This window comes from Trichechus manatus, unplaced genomic scaffold, assembly GCF_000243295.1.
Source record: "Trichechus manatus latirostris isolate Lorelei unplaced genomic scaffold, TriManLat1.0 scaffold00128, whole genome shotgun sequence".
In the NCBI taxonomy this organism is placed as follows: Eukaryota; Metazoa; Chordata; class Mammalia; order Sirenia; family Trichechidae; genus Trichechus; species Trichechus manatus.
Window position 1 is genome coordinate 3,209,308 of NW_004444064.1, and position 16,725 is coordinate 3,226,032.

The 16,725-nt window shown below is 51.9% G+C and overlaps 1 protein-coding gene across 1 annotated transcript in view; it reads right to left on the reverse strand.

The window, feature by feature from the left end:
- COL18A1 (collagen type XVIII alpha 1 chain) overlaps positions 1-16,725 on the reverse strand; it is an 80,870-nt gene that overhangs the window by 57,573 nt on the left and 6,572 nt on the right. Inside the window, exons 2-3 of the mRNA XM_012557959.1 lie at positions 9,994-10,005; positions 5,060-5,592 (exon numbers count right to left, since the gene is read on the reverse strand). Coding sequence (XP_012413413.1) covers positions 5,060-5,592; positions 9,994-10,005 — 545 coding nt within the window. The remainder of the gene's footprint in view (positions 1-5,059; positions 5,593-9,993; positions 10,006-16,725) is intronic.

The following is a 16,725-nucleotide window of genomic DNA, read 5'->3' on the forward strand; positions in this document are numbered from 1 at the left end:
TCGATAATCCACTGTCAATCTCCAAGATTCATCTGCTTTTTACACAGACCAAATGGGCGAGTTGAATAAGGATGTGGTGGGAATCACCACCCCTGCATCCTTCAAGTCCTTGATGGTGGAAGTAATCTCTGCAATCCCTCCAGGAATGCAGTATTGCTTTTGGTTTACTATTTTCCTAGGTAGGGGAAGTTCTAGTGGCTTCCACTTGTCTTTTCCTACCATAAAAGCCCTTACTTCACTTGTCAGGGATCCAATATGGGTGTTCTGCCCTGTTGCTGACTATATCTATTCCAATTATGCATTCTGAAACTGGGGAAATCACTACAAGATGGGTTCAGAGGACCACTGGACATACTGTGAGATGAACCTGAGCTAAGACTCCATTAATAACTGACCTCCATATGTCCCCACTCTGACTGGTAGGCCACAGTGACGTTTTGAGTCTTCTGGAATTAGTGTCAGTTCAGAGCCAGTATGGAGTAACCCCCCAAAAGTCTGATTATTTCCTTTTGCCCAATGAGCAGTCAGTCTCATAAAAGGCCGTAGATCCCATTGGGGAAGGCTGGGAGAAAGATTAACGGTATAAATTTTTGTCAGTGTAGTGAGGTCCTCTTTCAAGGGGACTCAGCCTCCCCTTCATTCAAGGAGTTGTGGCTGTTTAAACTGACTCAAGTCTGGGAATTGACTGAGGGGCTATGACTCTATGTTTTGGCAATTCAAGTTAGACTGCTGTTCACTTGACCTAGAATTCTTCAGCTTGTACAGATCAAGTAAATATTTAGCAGATTTTCCACCTATTTGACTCCTAGGGATACCATGACTAAGTAGCCAACGCCATAAGTCCATACACATCAGACTATTCTGATTACTGCTTTGGTTCCACTGTCCATTACGGTAACCATGCCCATCTTGTCTTTGTCCATTGAGTGCTGCCACATGGACCCTACCACCACAGTGTCCAATCAGCCCCATTGTAGTTAGGTGTCTTAATTCAGTTAGGGCAGCTCCCACTGTCAAATCTGACTTATTTTATAGCAATTAGAGCAGTACTCAAGGATGCTTGGGCTCCATTCACAAATTTGTTCATTACTGTTGTGGTAAAAGGTGTGTTCTCTGGGTACTCCATGTGTGGGTCCTTGAGTCTAACCTGATCAATCCACTCTAACATGCCAATTTCCCTAAGCCTTTGGATACCTTCTTCTACAGTACACCAATGCAGGTCTGGTACTTCAACTTGATTTAGTGTAGGCTACCGTGTAATCCATGCTTCAGTGAACCAACCAAATAAAACTACCAGATCCTTTCCTAACCTCTCAAGCTGAAACACTGAATCTGTCCTTAGTGGGCCCATCAATAAACTCAGACTGATCCAATTTTATGTTCCTTGCACCATTATCCCACACCCTTAATAGCCATTCCCGCACATATTCCCCAAGTTTTTGTTTGTACATATTAGAAAAGCCAAGCAGTTCTTTCGTAGTGTTGTGTACCTTCTCCTGGGTCACACTTGTACTTTACCTTTTGGGGCTTACTGGGACTTAAGTCTACTTATAGGTCTAGAAGCAAAAATGGGCGGTGGGGATGTAGTTTGAGAACATTCAGCAATATCTTGTAAGGCATCTGCCTTACTCGATACCCCAGGCAATGACTCAGATGCCTCCCCAGGCAGTATCTCAGACAAAGGCTCTTCAGACGCAGTTGGGTTAATCTCATCAGATGGGGGAGGAGAGGCTAATGGTTTTGTTGGCAGAAGTGATTCAATGCAATTTAGGGGCTCAATGTCCCCAGCTTCCTGATTATCTGCCCATATGTCCCCATCCCAAGTTTCAGGGTCCCGTTTTTTTCCCAATCAATGTCCTTATTTTGACTTCAGACACCATTCAAGGTCAGGAACTCAACTGGCATTGTAATTCAGCCACTCTTATGAGAAGACTCTGGGTGTGGTTTCCATCAATATCAGCTCTGTTACTACATGAAATAAGGCTTTATTTCAGGGCACAAGTGGCAATTTTGAGGTCATTTATGTGGTGCTGGAATTTTGACTCTGAAGCCTTGAGTTCATCTCTTTCTTTCACCACTTTGTCTAGTGAAAGTAGGACCAACCAAGCAGCTTTCTTATACTTCTCATTAAGACAAAACTGTAGAAAAGTATCAACCATGCAGTTACCCAGAGCCTCGTCTCTCACCAATACTTGATCTACTGGTGGTGACATTTTGCATATTTCCATTGCTGCCTCACTCCATGAATTAGCAGTGACCTCTTTACTACTGGAAGCAGAGTCACCAATCAACATCTTTAAGACTAACCAGACTTGAGAATCTATTTAGAAACTCATCCTTACAATTTTGTTTCTCTAGAACCACTCCCAGTACCTAATCTCTTAGGCTGGGTTCTCTAGAGAAGCAAAACCAGTGAAGTGAATATATATAGAGAGAGAGAGAAAGAGAGAGAGATTTATATCAGGGAAATGGCTCACGTGGTTGCAGAGGCTTGAAAGTCCCAAGTCCACACGTCAGGTATCAGGCTGGAGGCTTTTCCTCAAGCATGAAGCTGCAGGGGCTGACAAACCTAAGATCGGCAGATCAGAAGGAAGGCTGCAGGCTCACGGGCTGCAGAGGCTGATGAACTCAAGATCAGCAGGTAAATCGATAGGCGTCTGGCTCAAGTTCCAAGAACCGGAGGTCAGATGATGATGAGCCAAATGCAGGATCCAGAGCAGAGTGAAAGCCAGCGAGCTTTGCCAGAAAGTCCATATATATTGGATGCAGGGCACACACCCAAGGAAACTCCCTTTCAACTGCTTGACTGCTCACAGCAGATCTCATCATGGAGGTGATTACATTATATCAGATCTCACGAGAGATGATTACATCATTACATAACTGCCAAACTACATCGTAACTGCCAAACCACTGAGAATCATGGTCCAGCAAACGTGACACACAGCTTTAGCCATCACATTCAACAACACCATAATTCAGAGGAATCAATTCTTCTTTGCTCCTCCTTATTCACTATGCAGCTTTCACGTGCATATGAAGCAGTGAAAAATACCATGGCTTGGGTCAGGCACACTTTAGTCATCAAAGTGATATCTTTGCTTTTTAACACTTTAAAGAGGTCTTTTGCAGCAAATTTGTCCAATGTAATACGTCATTTGATTTCTTGACTGCTGCTTCTATGGAGGTTGATTGTGGATGCCAGTAAAACAAAATCCTTGACAACTTCAATATTTTCTTCCTTTATCATGATGTTCCTTATTGGTCCAGTTGTAAAGATTTTTGTTTTCTTTTTGTTGAGGTGTAATCTATACTGAAGGCTGTAGTCTTTGATCTTCATCAGTAAGTGCTTCAAGTCCTCTTCACTTTCAACAAGCAAGGTTGTGTCATCTGTACAGCGCAGGCTGTTAGTCTTCTTCCAATCCTGATGCCATGTTCTTCTTCATATAGTCCAGCTTCTTGGGTTATTTGCTCAGCATACAGATTGAATAAGTATGGTGAAAGGACACAACCTTGACGCACACCTTTCCTAATCTGAAATCACGCAGTATCCCCTTGTTCTGTTCAAATGACTGCCGCTTGGTCTATGTACAGACTCTGCATGAGCACAATTAAGTGTCCTGGAATTCCTGTTCTTCTCAATGTTATCCATAACTTGTTATGAGTCACACAGTTATATGCCTTTGCATAGTCAATAAAACATAGGTAAACATCTTTCTGGTTTTCTCTGCTTTCAGTCAAGATTCATCTGACGTCAGCAATGATATCCCTCCTTCCATGTCTTCGTCTGAATCTGGCTTGAATTTCTGGCAGTTCCCTGTCGACGTATTGCTGCAACCGTTTTTAAATTATCTAGGTGACTAGGCCCACTGAAACCAGAAAGGCTGGTTTCATTATTCATTAACTTTTGCTTAAAACTCAGAAAACAATCAAAATTAATAAACAGATTCTGTTTTCAAGCTTAATAAACATATTCTGTTTTCAAAACTAATGAACATATTCTCTGTTTTCAAGACTGATGAAAATGTCCTGCTTTCAAAACTAGGGGTCTTGTAACCAAGACTCATTGATCTTGTGATTGTATAGTAACTGTTTAGCAAAGTTAACATAAATGTGAACCAATCAGAAATTTTGTTCAAAAGGTCCTGATAACAAAACAATCCTAACTAATGGTCAGAAAACCCTGGTAGCGTAGTGGTTAAGTGCTATGGCTGCTAACCATAAGGTTGGCAGTTCAAATCCACCAGGTGCTCTTTGGAAACGCTATGGGACAGCTCTACTCTGTCCTATAGGGTCACTATGAGTCAGAATCGACCCGATGGCAACGGGATTTTTAACTAATGGTCAGGACTAATGGTGTCCGGAGTTGTTTATTTTTTTAACAATAGTAAGAAGTACAGTCTTGGCATGGAACCAGAACCCCAGCTCAGCTAGGGTGGATGCTCTGAAGATGCTGGGATACAGCTGATGCATATGACCTGCCTGCGGGAGGCCTGGCTCAGCCAACAAGCTGCTGTCGCCATCTTGACATTCTTAACACCTTTGCACAAGGGCCACGTGTCCATTTTGCATGAGGCCCTGGACATCTGTTCCTGTTCCCCTGGTGGAGTCGGTCAGGGACCTGACCCCTGGTTTTCTGTGGGTAAGGGATGGGCCTCTGGGAACACTGGCCTTCCCAATGGGCTCTTTTGGGCTGTGCCCTAGGATTTTAGAGAAACCACCCTCCCCAGGAACCACCCTGAGGCAGCCCCAGGGTGCTCTCTACAGCAATCCCAGGGTACCCCTCTCCAGCCCCAGATGTTCCCCAGCCCTGTTCTTGGACACTCTCCACATCCCCAGCCTCAGAGCACCCCCACCCAAGTCCCTCAGCCTCAGTGCTGTCTCCCCACCCCGGTCTCAGGGTTCCCCCACCCCATTTCCCATGATACCTTCACCCCAGACCCAGGGTGCCTCCACGTGGGTCCTAGTGTGCCCCTATCCCAGCCTCAGAGCGACCCCACCCAGTCCCCCAGCATCAGGGCTGTGTCTTCGCCCAGTGCACAGGCTGCAGCGAGGTTACCTGGAACTTGTCGGGGTCGGCCCCTCCAGCCTGACCCACAAAGATGCCGGCACCGGGCTCCAGCTCCAGGCCCCCCGGGGCCCGTTGGAAGGGCAGCCTCTGGACCTCCTCGCAGTCCACATAGAGCGCCACGGTGCTGCCGTCCACGCTGAGCGCGAAACGGGTCCATTGGCGGGCGAATGAGGGCAGGCGAAAGCTGGCTGCCATGCGGGTGCGCCCCGCACCTGGCTCCGTGTACAGGAGCTGGATCTGCTGCTGCCCATCTTGCACGTGCGAGAGCTTCACACCCACGCGAACCTCCATCTGGGCCGCATCTGTGATGGCGAAGAGCACGCCCGCACCCTCCGTGGCCGGCTTCACATGGAAGAACAGGGAGAAGTCCTGGAAGAAGGGGCTGGGCACATGGTAGCGGGCCACTTGGCCACTGTTGGCGTCCGGGCCGAAGGTGTAGGCCAGGCCAATGTCGGGGTCCTCAATCTGGGTGACCTGTGGGGGCGGGGGCTCCCCGAGGAGCTGCAGGAGCCCCACCTCTTCTGCGCCAGCACTCTCTGAAAGAGGAGAGATGTGGGTGAGGTTGAGGCACCCCAGTACCATGGGAAGACAGACAGGAGGGGGAAGGGAGGCCAGGGCACCCCGGCACTGTGGGGAGACAGGCAGGAGGGGGGAGGGAGGCCAGGGCTCCCCGGCACTGTGGGGAGGCAGATAGGAGGAGGGAGGGAGGGGAGGGCACCCCGGCACTGTGGGGAGACAGGCAGGGGAAATCAAGCTGAGGAGGGCTGGCCAATCTGCCATCTGGTCCCATCTGCATCCTTTGTGCAGAAAGCTGTCATGGGCACCGATGAGGCTATCCCAGGCATTGCATCAGGGCAGGGGCATGGCAACCACAGGCCACTGCACCTTGGGGACCCTCAGGGAGCTCAGAGGCCAAAGAGAGTCCCACAACAAAGAGACTGTCACAGCTGGTGTGGTGCGGAGAGTAAGGAAGGGCCGCCTCCCTGGACAGGGCTGCGAGGCACTGACGTCTCCATCAGAGCAAGGGTACCACCACATGTGTGCTGGGGGCGCAGAGCCAGCCCTGCCCCACACTGGCCCTTTAGTGCCCCTCACACCTGAGAGCCTTCGGGCAGGAGGCTTGCTGGTGGAGTGGAGTGCCCCGGGCACTTATTGGCAGAGCTAAAGAGCTTTGTAACACTTGCCCAAGCAGGGCAGAGGCCAGGCCAAGGGGCCAAGAGAGAGGCCTGTCTGAGGGCACTGTTGAGAAACGTCTGTCCCGGTGGAAGAACTGTATCCTGAGTCATTCCCAGTTTTGAATTGTAACCTGTTAGTTCCCTAATAAACCCCATAGCTGTGGGTATGGTCTGTGAGTTCTGTGTGGCCATTGCAATGGATTATCTGAATCCAGCAGAGAAGTAGAGAGCGCTGTGGGAGGGACGGCTGATGTCAGAATTGGTAAAAAGTTTGGAGAGAGGAGGTATGTCTGATCTCCATCTCAAGGGAGTCAGCCATGGCCTGGTGATCTTCATTCTCCCCCCCTCGTGAAGTTAGACGAGGAAGTGAGACAATGCTGCCGCCATGCCATTTTTACAACCTGTGACCTTATTTGGAGAAAGAGGGTCTTTCTTTGCAGATGTTATCAGTGACTCAAACCAGAGCAGGGTGGGCCCTAAGCCTAATTCCTTCTGAGTGGTGTCTTGCAAAACGGGAAGACAGACATGCACAGAGAACACGGATGCTAAGTGAAGATACAGCTACAAGCCAAGGAATGCGTAGGACCATCGGGAGCCCCGGTAAGCTGGGGAACAGGCCTGGAACAGATTCTCCCCCAGAGCCTCAGAAGGAGCCAACAGCTGGATCTCGGACTCCCAGACTCCAGAACTGGGAGACAATAAATCTCTGTTCTTTAAAGCCCCCACTTTCGGTGGTATCTGTTGCAGCAGCCCCCGGGGTGCTCAGACACAGCTGAGCTGGGAGATCCTCTCTCTCCTAAACCGACTAGAATTCACATGCCCAGCGGGGCCCCACAGGTCCCAGGAAATCCTCCTTTCTTGGTGGGCTTAGCTGCTTCCTCTCAGTACCCACAGGATCACGGTGGGTCCCTTGTTCTCCCATCACAGCTGAGCGGGACGCACTCCTCATAAGGACGCCCACGCACGCCGGCTCCAAGTCACTCTGACTTCCCACCTCAGGTGCCGCTGGAAAGGGAGGCTGGCCAGCTGCAAACTGACATCAGCCCCATGGGAGGCCGGCCTGGCCACAGGCTGTCTCCCCCGCCCACAGGAGCAAGGGGACCTTACACGACGCCTCTGTACGCAGGGAGACCAGTGGTGACTTTGTGCTCACAGATGCCACTGTCCACTGTGATGGTGGCTGTCACGACAGGGCCCCTTGTTCGGAAGCGACTGGCCCCCAGTGTCCACCTGAGACGGACCCTCTAAGGGTTAGGACATGGGACTACCCTACCGGCTTAAGCGCTAGTGACCTGGTGTCACAACTAGTCTCCCTGATCTAAAACACGGATACGCCTGCCACTGCCCCTTCTCTGGAGCAGCCAGAACGTTTCCAAACAAAACGACAAGCCAGGACGCAGCTGCCATCGGCTTCCTGGGCGGCTGGGAACACTGTATGTCACGGGGCAGCCAGAGACCCCAGACACAGAATGGACTACTCCCAACATTCCCACTTCCTCCCCACGAAGCTCCCTGTGGTTTCCTCCTCGGCCCCTGGACCACCAGCTCCCTCTCCAGAGGCTCCGTGAGCAGAAGACATCCCCCTCCCCGATGCCCCGACAGCACAGCCATGACTGAAGCAGTAGCCCAGCCGTCCTGGAAACAGCCCTCCCTCCAAACACCAAGCACTGTGCCGTGCCGTCCTGAGCACCGATCCGTCTCCAAACACTGAGTGCCATGTCCTCCTGGACACTGACCTCCCTCCAAATACCGAGCGCCACGCACTGCTCCAGGCGCTCTGAGGATGCTCCTGGGAACTTGAGGGGATGAGCCTGTGGCAAGCCGAGCCCCTCCTGTCAACCCAGACTGTGCTCAGGCCACAAAATTGGGACATGTGGAGCTGAAGACTATCACCCCTTCACCAAGCAGACCAGTGGAGGCGTGGATGATTCTGGAACTCCTGTATGTTTGACAATGCCAAGGACAAAATGCCCCACGTTAGCACCATTGGAACAGGTGAGAACACCTGAGCCCTGGGGTTCTCTCACCTCTGCTCTCTGCCAGGAGGCCTGCGCGGAAACCCGGGCAGGGAGAATGGGCGTGCAGGCGAGCACGGTTCTTGGCATCTCTGAGTGAATGGAAACCACTGACCCCCCCAGCTCCTGGGAGCTCGGCAGGGATGGGGTGTGGGCAGTGTGATGCCATCCAGCACCCTCCCCTGGTGGCTGCTTCTCACCAGAGCCCCGGAAGGCCCTGCACTGCAGGCTCAGTGCCCCGATGTGAGAGAGAGGACAGAGTCAGTGGGGACAGGGCCTGCAGCCAGCCTGTCCCATGGTCCTTGCCAATGGCCCCTTTTGCTCCAGAAGAGTGACCTTCACACTCGACACCTCATTCTGCCACCACCTGGTTGGGTTAGATTAGGGGGCTGCTCCATGTCTGCCTGTGAGTCCCCAGACCCCAGAAAATGCCCTCAATGTGACCATGAGTGTGGGGAAAGATGGCTTAACTTTGGGAAACTGGCCAGCAGGACGGACACAGAATGAGACCACAGAGGTTTCAACCATGAGCACAGGCCGGCCTCCCATGAAAGCCGCCCGCCCGGGACCTGCTGTCTGAACACCTCCCGGGACGGGTGTTCCGTCCTTCCCGAGCCAGGTTGCTGTCCCCGGGCAGCGTCCCGTCACAGCCCTGCCCCTCCACTGGCCACACGCCAGCATCCGGCATCCCTGACCACCACTGCAGCCAGTGGACACCATGCACTCTGGACACCATGTGCCCCGAACACCGTGTTTTGGATACCACCCCCCCGCCACCGATACTATGTACTCACAACACTGTGCGCCCCGGACAGCTGCAGACACTGCGCGCCTGCAGACACCACGCCCCACCCTGGTGCCCCAAGACACTGCGCACCCTTGCGCGACCCGCAGACACCTGCATGCAGCCCCAAGCTGCCCCCAGGCTGCTCCCCAGAACCAGCCTGCCAACCAGACTCCTCTTTGGATGCGACCTGGGGCCTGGGCCTCTCTGAGAGTGTCTGCTTCACCCACAGACCCCTGGAAGCGCTTGCCGAGGACTGAGAACCAACCCCGCCCTCACGGGCTGCTCTGTCCTGACCAGGGACCTGTCACAGCCCCATAGAACAGACGTCTCTGCTCCTGAATGAATCTGGTGAACCAGAACCACCGGGTGTATTTTAAGTTAATCAGGCAACTTCCAAGCCAGCGCGTGGGGTGGAAGGGACTCCAAGGAATGGGATTCGATGCTCGACTGCAAATTGAAACAACTCACACAGACAGCAGATCTTAGACTTAAGTTGCTGCTCGAGACAGGGTTGGCTCCATGAGCACCACCCTCCCACCTCCATGTGGGGCTGCACAGAATCGACACACTCGGCAGCAGAGGCCACGGTCAGCCAGGCCAAGAGCAGGCGGTGGCAGCCCAGGCTGGGTCCTACCCTGGGGGGCCAGGGAGCCGCCACAGGGCTTGGCTGCAGGGCCAGGGACCAGGAACAGGATCTCACAGCCTCCCGCACAGGACTGTCCACGCTGCCACTGGGGTCTCAGAAGCGTGCCCGTGAGAGCTGCACTGTGCCCCCCACCCTGCTCCCTGCTTGGCAGACCGGTGCAAGCTGAGCGGTCCCAGGAGAAGCTCTGAGCAGCTTTCCCCAGGCCTGAGCGGTTCTGCTCCATGTTCGGTGGAATGATGTCTCCGGGGACAGTTTTGTGAAACTGAGCCCGTTGTTTGGAAACCTCTTAGGGAAACCACCCAGTACTCTCTCTGTTTTGAGACAGATTCAGAGACCTCATGGAATTAGAAGTCACAACCAATCCAGAAAAAGAGAAAAAAAAAAAAAAGTCCTAAGTCCGGGTCAGTAGAGTGGTAACAAGGGAGGGCAGGGCGGTTTCAGCGATCACCACGCACAGGAAATTCCACTCTGGAAGAGCTGGGCAGCGCGCAGATGCAAGCAACACAAGCCGCATAGATCAACATGACAAAGGACAAGCAGATAACATCTACTGATACGTTGTCCAAAAACTGTGGTTAAAGTGACATTAAAAGGTTAAAAACAAAAGGATGGGAAAGTATCAGACACACCAGAAGTCTGCTTTAAACCAAACAATAATTTAGCTTATTTAGTAAAGAAATGTCTGCCTTGAGCATCATGCTCTTTTAAAGAGCTATCTGTATGGGATCAAGCTGACAACAGCAACCGGACAGATGAGATAGGAGGCTGAGGGGGCAGTGAGTTTATGATAACGAACCCACTTCCACAGAGCTGATTCTGACTCAGAGCGACCTTATAGGACAGAGCAGAACTGCCCCAGAGGCCTTCCAAGGCTGTAAATCTTTACGGAAGCTGACGGACAGTTGCATCTTTCTCTTGCAGAGCAGTTGGTGGGTTTGAACTTCAGCCCTTTGGGTTAACAGCCAAGTGCTTAAACCACTGCACCACCAGGGCTGTGATCAATGTCCCTGAATGGTACATGCGGAAACTGTTGAATTGATGTATGTTCTGCTGTGTAAATTTTCAATAAGAACAAAAATTTTTTTTTTTTTTAAATCAGACAAAAGTAAGCAAACAGGGCAACATTCCACCCCATCTGTCAGTTTGTCACACTGTGGTGGCTTTCATGTGGCCATGATGCTGGGAGCTGTGTCACTGGTATTTCAAATACCAGCAGTCACCCATGGTGCACAGGTTTCAGCAGAACTTCCAGACTAAGACCAGGAAGAAAGCCCTAGCAATCTACTTCCGAAAATTAGCCAGTGAGAATCCTATGGAGCAAGATAGAAGATTGTCCGATACAGTACTGGGAGATGAGTCCCCCAGGTTGGAGGACACTCAAAATATACAGTGGCCACGACAAACGGACTCGAGCACAATGATGGTGAAGATGGTGCAGGACCGGGCGCCATTTTGTTCTGTTGTACATGTGGTCGCCGTGAGTCAGAGCCCACTGGACGGCAGCTAAGAACAATTGCAACATTAATATCAGATAAAACAGTTTACCTGTTGAAAACCATTAAGTGGGACAGAGAACATGGTACATACTGATGTGACTAGCCAGGTGCCATTGACATGACCCTAATGACAGGGTCCAGAACAGACATAGCAACAACGGGAGAAACTTCTCACTCCTAACGACAGACTCCGAGATACCCCTCTCAGCACAGTTTCCTCTTAGAATTAAAAATAATCACTCCAGTAAAATCTACATAAAAGAAACTTCCTGAACCTAGTAAGCTTATAAGAATATCCCATCACTGTCGCTTTATTATACAGTAGCAATTACGAAGTCCAAAATGCTGAAAGGGGGAGAACGTAATTCCAGTAACAAAGAGAAAGATAAACTGGGAACAAACATTTCAAGAAATGTCCAAGATCGTAAAACTTTACTAAAAGATTAAAAAACAACCTAAGTAAATCGAGAGACTTACCACATCACTGGGTGGAGACTGAATATTGAGCTGGTGATACGTCTATATTATCTATAATAATAATGTATAATAATCTATACATTCAATGCTACCCATTCTAAGCCTCAGGGGGATATTCCTGATGATCCAGAAGAGAAAATGCCCACGGAGGGCCAGTGCACTTTTGAAGAAGATTCTGAATTCCCTGAGTGAGGGGACTATACCTGATCGCAATGCTCCCAGCACCCAAACCAGGGCCACAAGGGGTGGGGATAATTGGCCAATATTGCTTAATTAACAAGATGTGAATAAGCCATGAATCAACAAAGACGGATGGATGTGGGGTGCTATTATAGCATTGTCTGTTACAAAGAGAAGCTGGAAACACCTGAAGGTCCATCAGTGTGGAGAAGTTAAAGAAAGTACCAGAACCACACAGCTGTAAAAAGAGCAAGAGTGGTTTACCTGTAGTGACATCTGGGGATCCCTGAGACACACCGTGAAGAGAAAAGAGCAACTTTCACACCCACAGGGTATAATCCCACTTATGCAAAAAAAGAAACACATGTGCGTATCCGTTCCTGTACATGCACACATGCATATGCACATCCATACACACATAATGCACACCCACACACGCACGCATATGCTGGTGCACACATACATGCACACACATATACTGTGGTCAGCAGAATAGTGGCCCCCAAAGATGTCCACATCCTAAACCCCCAGAACCTGTGAATATGTTACTTTACATGGCAAAGAGGACTCTGAAAATATGGTTACGGTTATGAACTTTGAGATGGGGCGGTTACTCTGGATTATCCAGGTGGGCCCAATCTAATCACATTAGCCCTTAAAAATGGAGAACCCCTCCCAGCTGGGATCAAGGAAAGAGTTGTGATGACAGTAGCAGAAAACCAGAGAGATGGAATGTGAGGAGGACTTGGCCTGAACAAACTGCATAAAGTATTTCATGTAATGATCTCATTCTCACTTCATAAGCCTGGTCCCTGGCTGGCTGGCTGGATGGATGTTGGGTGGCTAGATGGCTGATGGGTGGATGGGTGGATGATGGATGGATGGATGGATGGATGGATGGATGGATGGATGACGGACGGATAGGTGGATAGATGGGTAGATGGATGGGTGGACAGACAGTTAGATGAATGAGTGGGTGGGTTGGATGAGTAGGTGGATGGATAGATTGATGAAAGGGAAGATGCGTGGACAGACAGACAGAAATAGAGATATGTAGATTGTTATTAAACATCCAAGTCATCTGGTTAACTACTTTTATGAATTGAATTGTGTCCCTCCAAAACTGTGTTGAATTCCTGGAGGAATTGAATACCTGTGGAGGAGCCCTGATAGCGCAGTGATTAAGAGCTATGGCTGCTAACCAAAAGATGGGCGGTTTGAATCCACCAGGTGCTCCTTGGAAACCCTATAGGGCAGTTCTACTCTGTCCTATAGGGTCACTATGAGTCGGAATATACTTGACAGCAAGGGATTTGGTTTTGGTTTGGTACCTGTGGATGTGACCCTGTTTGGAAATGGAGTTTTCTTTTGTTATGTTAATGAGGTCATGCTGGAGTAGGGTGGGTCCTAAACCTAACCCCTTCTGAGTTATAAAAAGACCAGAAAAGATACAGGTGTGCTTGTGCACATGCACACACGCACACACACACGGGAAGACAGATGCCATGTGAAGATCATCTACAAGCCAAGGAATCAAGGAACGCCCAGACTATACTGATAAAGAAGGAACTGACAGGGCTGAGACCCTGACTTGGACTGTTTCTATTCCTTAAAGCCACCCATGTGTGGTATTCCTGTTACAGCAGCACTAGGAAACCGAGACAACCACAAATGGAACACAAACACACCCAGGGTCTGAGGTCAGGAAGCCCAACATGCCTTGATAAAGCCCTGGGGTGACATGAATGCAGGAGAAGATGGCAGGTCCTGCTGCTGACCGACACCCAGGACAGACTTGGGCCCATCAGGAAGATCTGCCCGCCCTTTACCTCCCACCCTAGTCCTGCCCTGTGAAGAGGAAGAGAGGAAAACAGGGCCTTTGGGGCATCACGAAGGGACGACAGTGGGATCTCCCTGTGCCTCCTCACCAAGCACAGTGTCCCCTCTGACATGCTCTTCCACACTTGCCAACCCCCTCTGGTGCATCTTTGCCCCAGAGCTACAGGTATCCCCCAGGGGTGAGCAGTGGTTCTAAAAGCTCGGTCTCCTGCCTCCTGGACATACTTCCCCATCAAGGCACCCTGCAGGGGGTCTCTCTCCCTTACTTGATGTGGGTCGGTGGTATGCAGGCCAGCACACTCCCCACACATAGTAACATAATAACTGAGAAGAACAGTGCCCGGCCTGACTTCCCTGAAGAAAAGGACAGCAGCTCACTCACCAGCCGAGGACAGTGCCCAAAGCTGACCTCCCTGAAGAAAAGGACTAGCAGCTCGCTCTCCAGCTGAGAAGGAGATGGTCCCTCAAGCCCCAGAAAGGGAGGCCCTGACGCAGAGGGTTCAGGCTGCCAATAAGCAGGCACCATTACGTCTGCCATCTTGTTCTGCCTCAGTGAGGCTGGAAGGGGGCTGGGCTCTGTCCCTCGACCAGATGGGGCCTAAGGTCAGAGCACAAGTCACCGACGGCCACAGGGCGGCCCCAGAGGGACTGAGACGACCTGTAAAATGCCCCACCACCAGTCCTTCAAGAGCAGGAATGAGTAGCCCCTAAGCACCATAGCAACCTCATTGGTGATGCGAGAAAAACAGAGACACAAGAGCGGTCAAGGAAAGAACCCGCAGGAACGCCAAGTGTGTCCTTTCTTTCGCTTGTCTATGTTTGGTTCCTGAAGAGTCTCCACGATTGTGACTTTACCACACAGACACTCACACCTGCTGCCCTTCAGCTGATGCCCTAGCAAGAGTTAAACACAAACGTCCTTGCTGGCACATGTAGGGTGATGCGAGACCTGTGGGGAGCTGAGCTAGCTCACCCAAACCATATCTGTAGGTTGCCAAGAGATAAGAGTAAGTATTTTTCCAGTGAGGTGGTCTTAACTCTTCCTAAATCAAAGTTAAACAGAAACTCGAGTTAACTGAAGCATTGTAAGGAACAGTAACATTCTTCTGATGTCCTACATTTGATCAGAGGAACAGGATTTGAACCCAGCAGTGAGGAAGCCTCAGCGCATGAGGTCGCCCAGGATGGAGTGACAATGGACCTCAGAATGTCCCGGCAGTGAACTCCCAGCTGTGCATGTGCCCCATATTGCCACTTTGACCTCCCGGTGACCTCCGAGCACCCAGTGAGGTGCCACGGGCAGCTCACTTCCCAGGTGGGGAAAGGCTCAGAAACCAAACCAGTAGCCAAAGCATCGACTCTGACTTATGGTGACCCCATGTGTGTCAGAGTAGAACTGTACTCCATAGGGTTTTCAGTGGCTAATCTTTTGGAAGCAGATCGCCAGGCCTTTCCCCTGAGTTGCCTCTGGGTGGACTTGAACCTCCAGTCTTTCAGTTAGCAGCTGAGTACATTAACTGTTTGCACCACCAAGGACTCCCAGAGAGGCTCAGTAGCCCCCTCAATGACCTACAGGAGGACGAGGCCCCAGGGTCCAGGGTGCCACATGCAGAGATCTCGAGTGTGCTTTTGAGAGGAGAGATACACCCACGTGTGGGACACCGTCTCCTCTCTGAGCACCCAAGCAGGACCCTGCCCCGCCATGTCCCCGCCGTTCCCCTACTGGCATAGGCTGTTCTGGCACTGCCGACTGTCTTGGTGACTGTCACAGTCTCTGCTCTAACAGCGTGGGTGAGCCAGTCACCTGGACTCTCCTCCACCAGGGACCGAGCCTATGCAGGGGCTGGCGGGCAGACGAGCACTAGGCTATCTGGGGCCACCTCCCGGCTCCATGCACCCGCCATGGGGTCGTGCATGTACCATTTGTCTCCCATGGACCTCAGTTTTCTCATCTGTAAACAGAAGTAACACACCTGCCCCCCGGGATTCAGAGCACACCTGCCCCCCGGGGCCTCCGTAAACACCAGCTGCTTTCACTGTTGTTCCTGGGGCGCCAGAAGGGTCTGAGAGAACCAGGGGAGCGTAGCGGACAAAGCCCAGACTGCCCTGTGTGGCCTGTCACTGTCTGTGTGGGGATGGATGCCCAGGGCCCGCTGACCCACACTCCCCACGGTGCCCACGCCAGGTGGGGGCCACACCAACCACTGCCGACTGCCCACACTGCCCACTGCCCTCACCGACCACTGCCCACAATGCCCACTGCCCACTGCCCACTGCCCGCACTGCCCACTGCCCACTGCCCGCACTGCCTACACTACCCACACTGCCCACTGCCCACTGCCCGCACTGCCCACTGCCCACTGCCCGCACAGCCCACACTGCCCACTGCATGCACTGCCCACTGCCTGCACTGCCCACTGCCCACACTGCACACACTGCACACACTGCACACAATGCACACACTGCCGACTGCCCACACTGGCCACACTGCCGGCACCGACCACTGCCCACACTGCCCACACTGCCCGCACTGCCCACACTGCCCACACTGCCGGCACCGACCACTGCCCACACTGCCCACACTGCCCGCACTGCCCACACTGCCCTCACTGCCCACACTGCACACACTGCACACTGCACACACTGCCCACACTGCACACTGCACACACTGCCCGCACTGCCCACACTGCACACAATGCACACACTGCCGACTGCCCACACTGCCCACACTGCACACTGCACACACTGCCCGCACTGCCCACACTGCCCGCACTGCCCACACTGCCCGCACTGCACAAACTGCCCACACTGCCCACACTGCACGCACTGCCCGCACTGCATGCACTGCACACACTGCACGCACTGCACACACTGCCCGCACTGCTCACTGCCGACTGCCCACACTGCCCGCACCGACCACTGCCCACACTGCCCACTGCGTGCACTGCACACACTGCCCGCACTGCCCACTGCCTGCACTGCCCGCACAGCCCACTGCCCACACTGCCCACTGCGTGCACTGCACACACTGCCCGCACT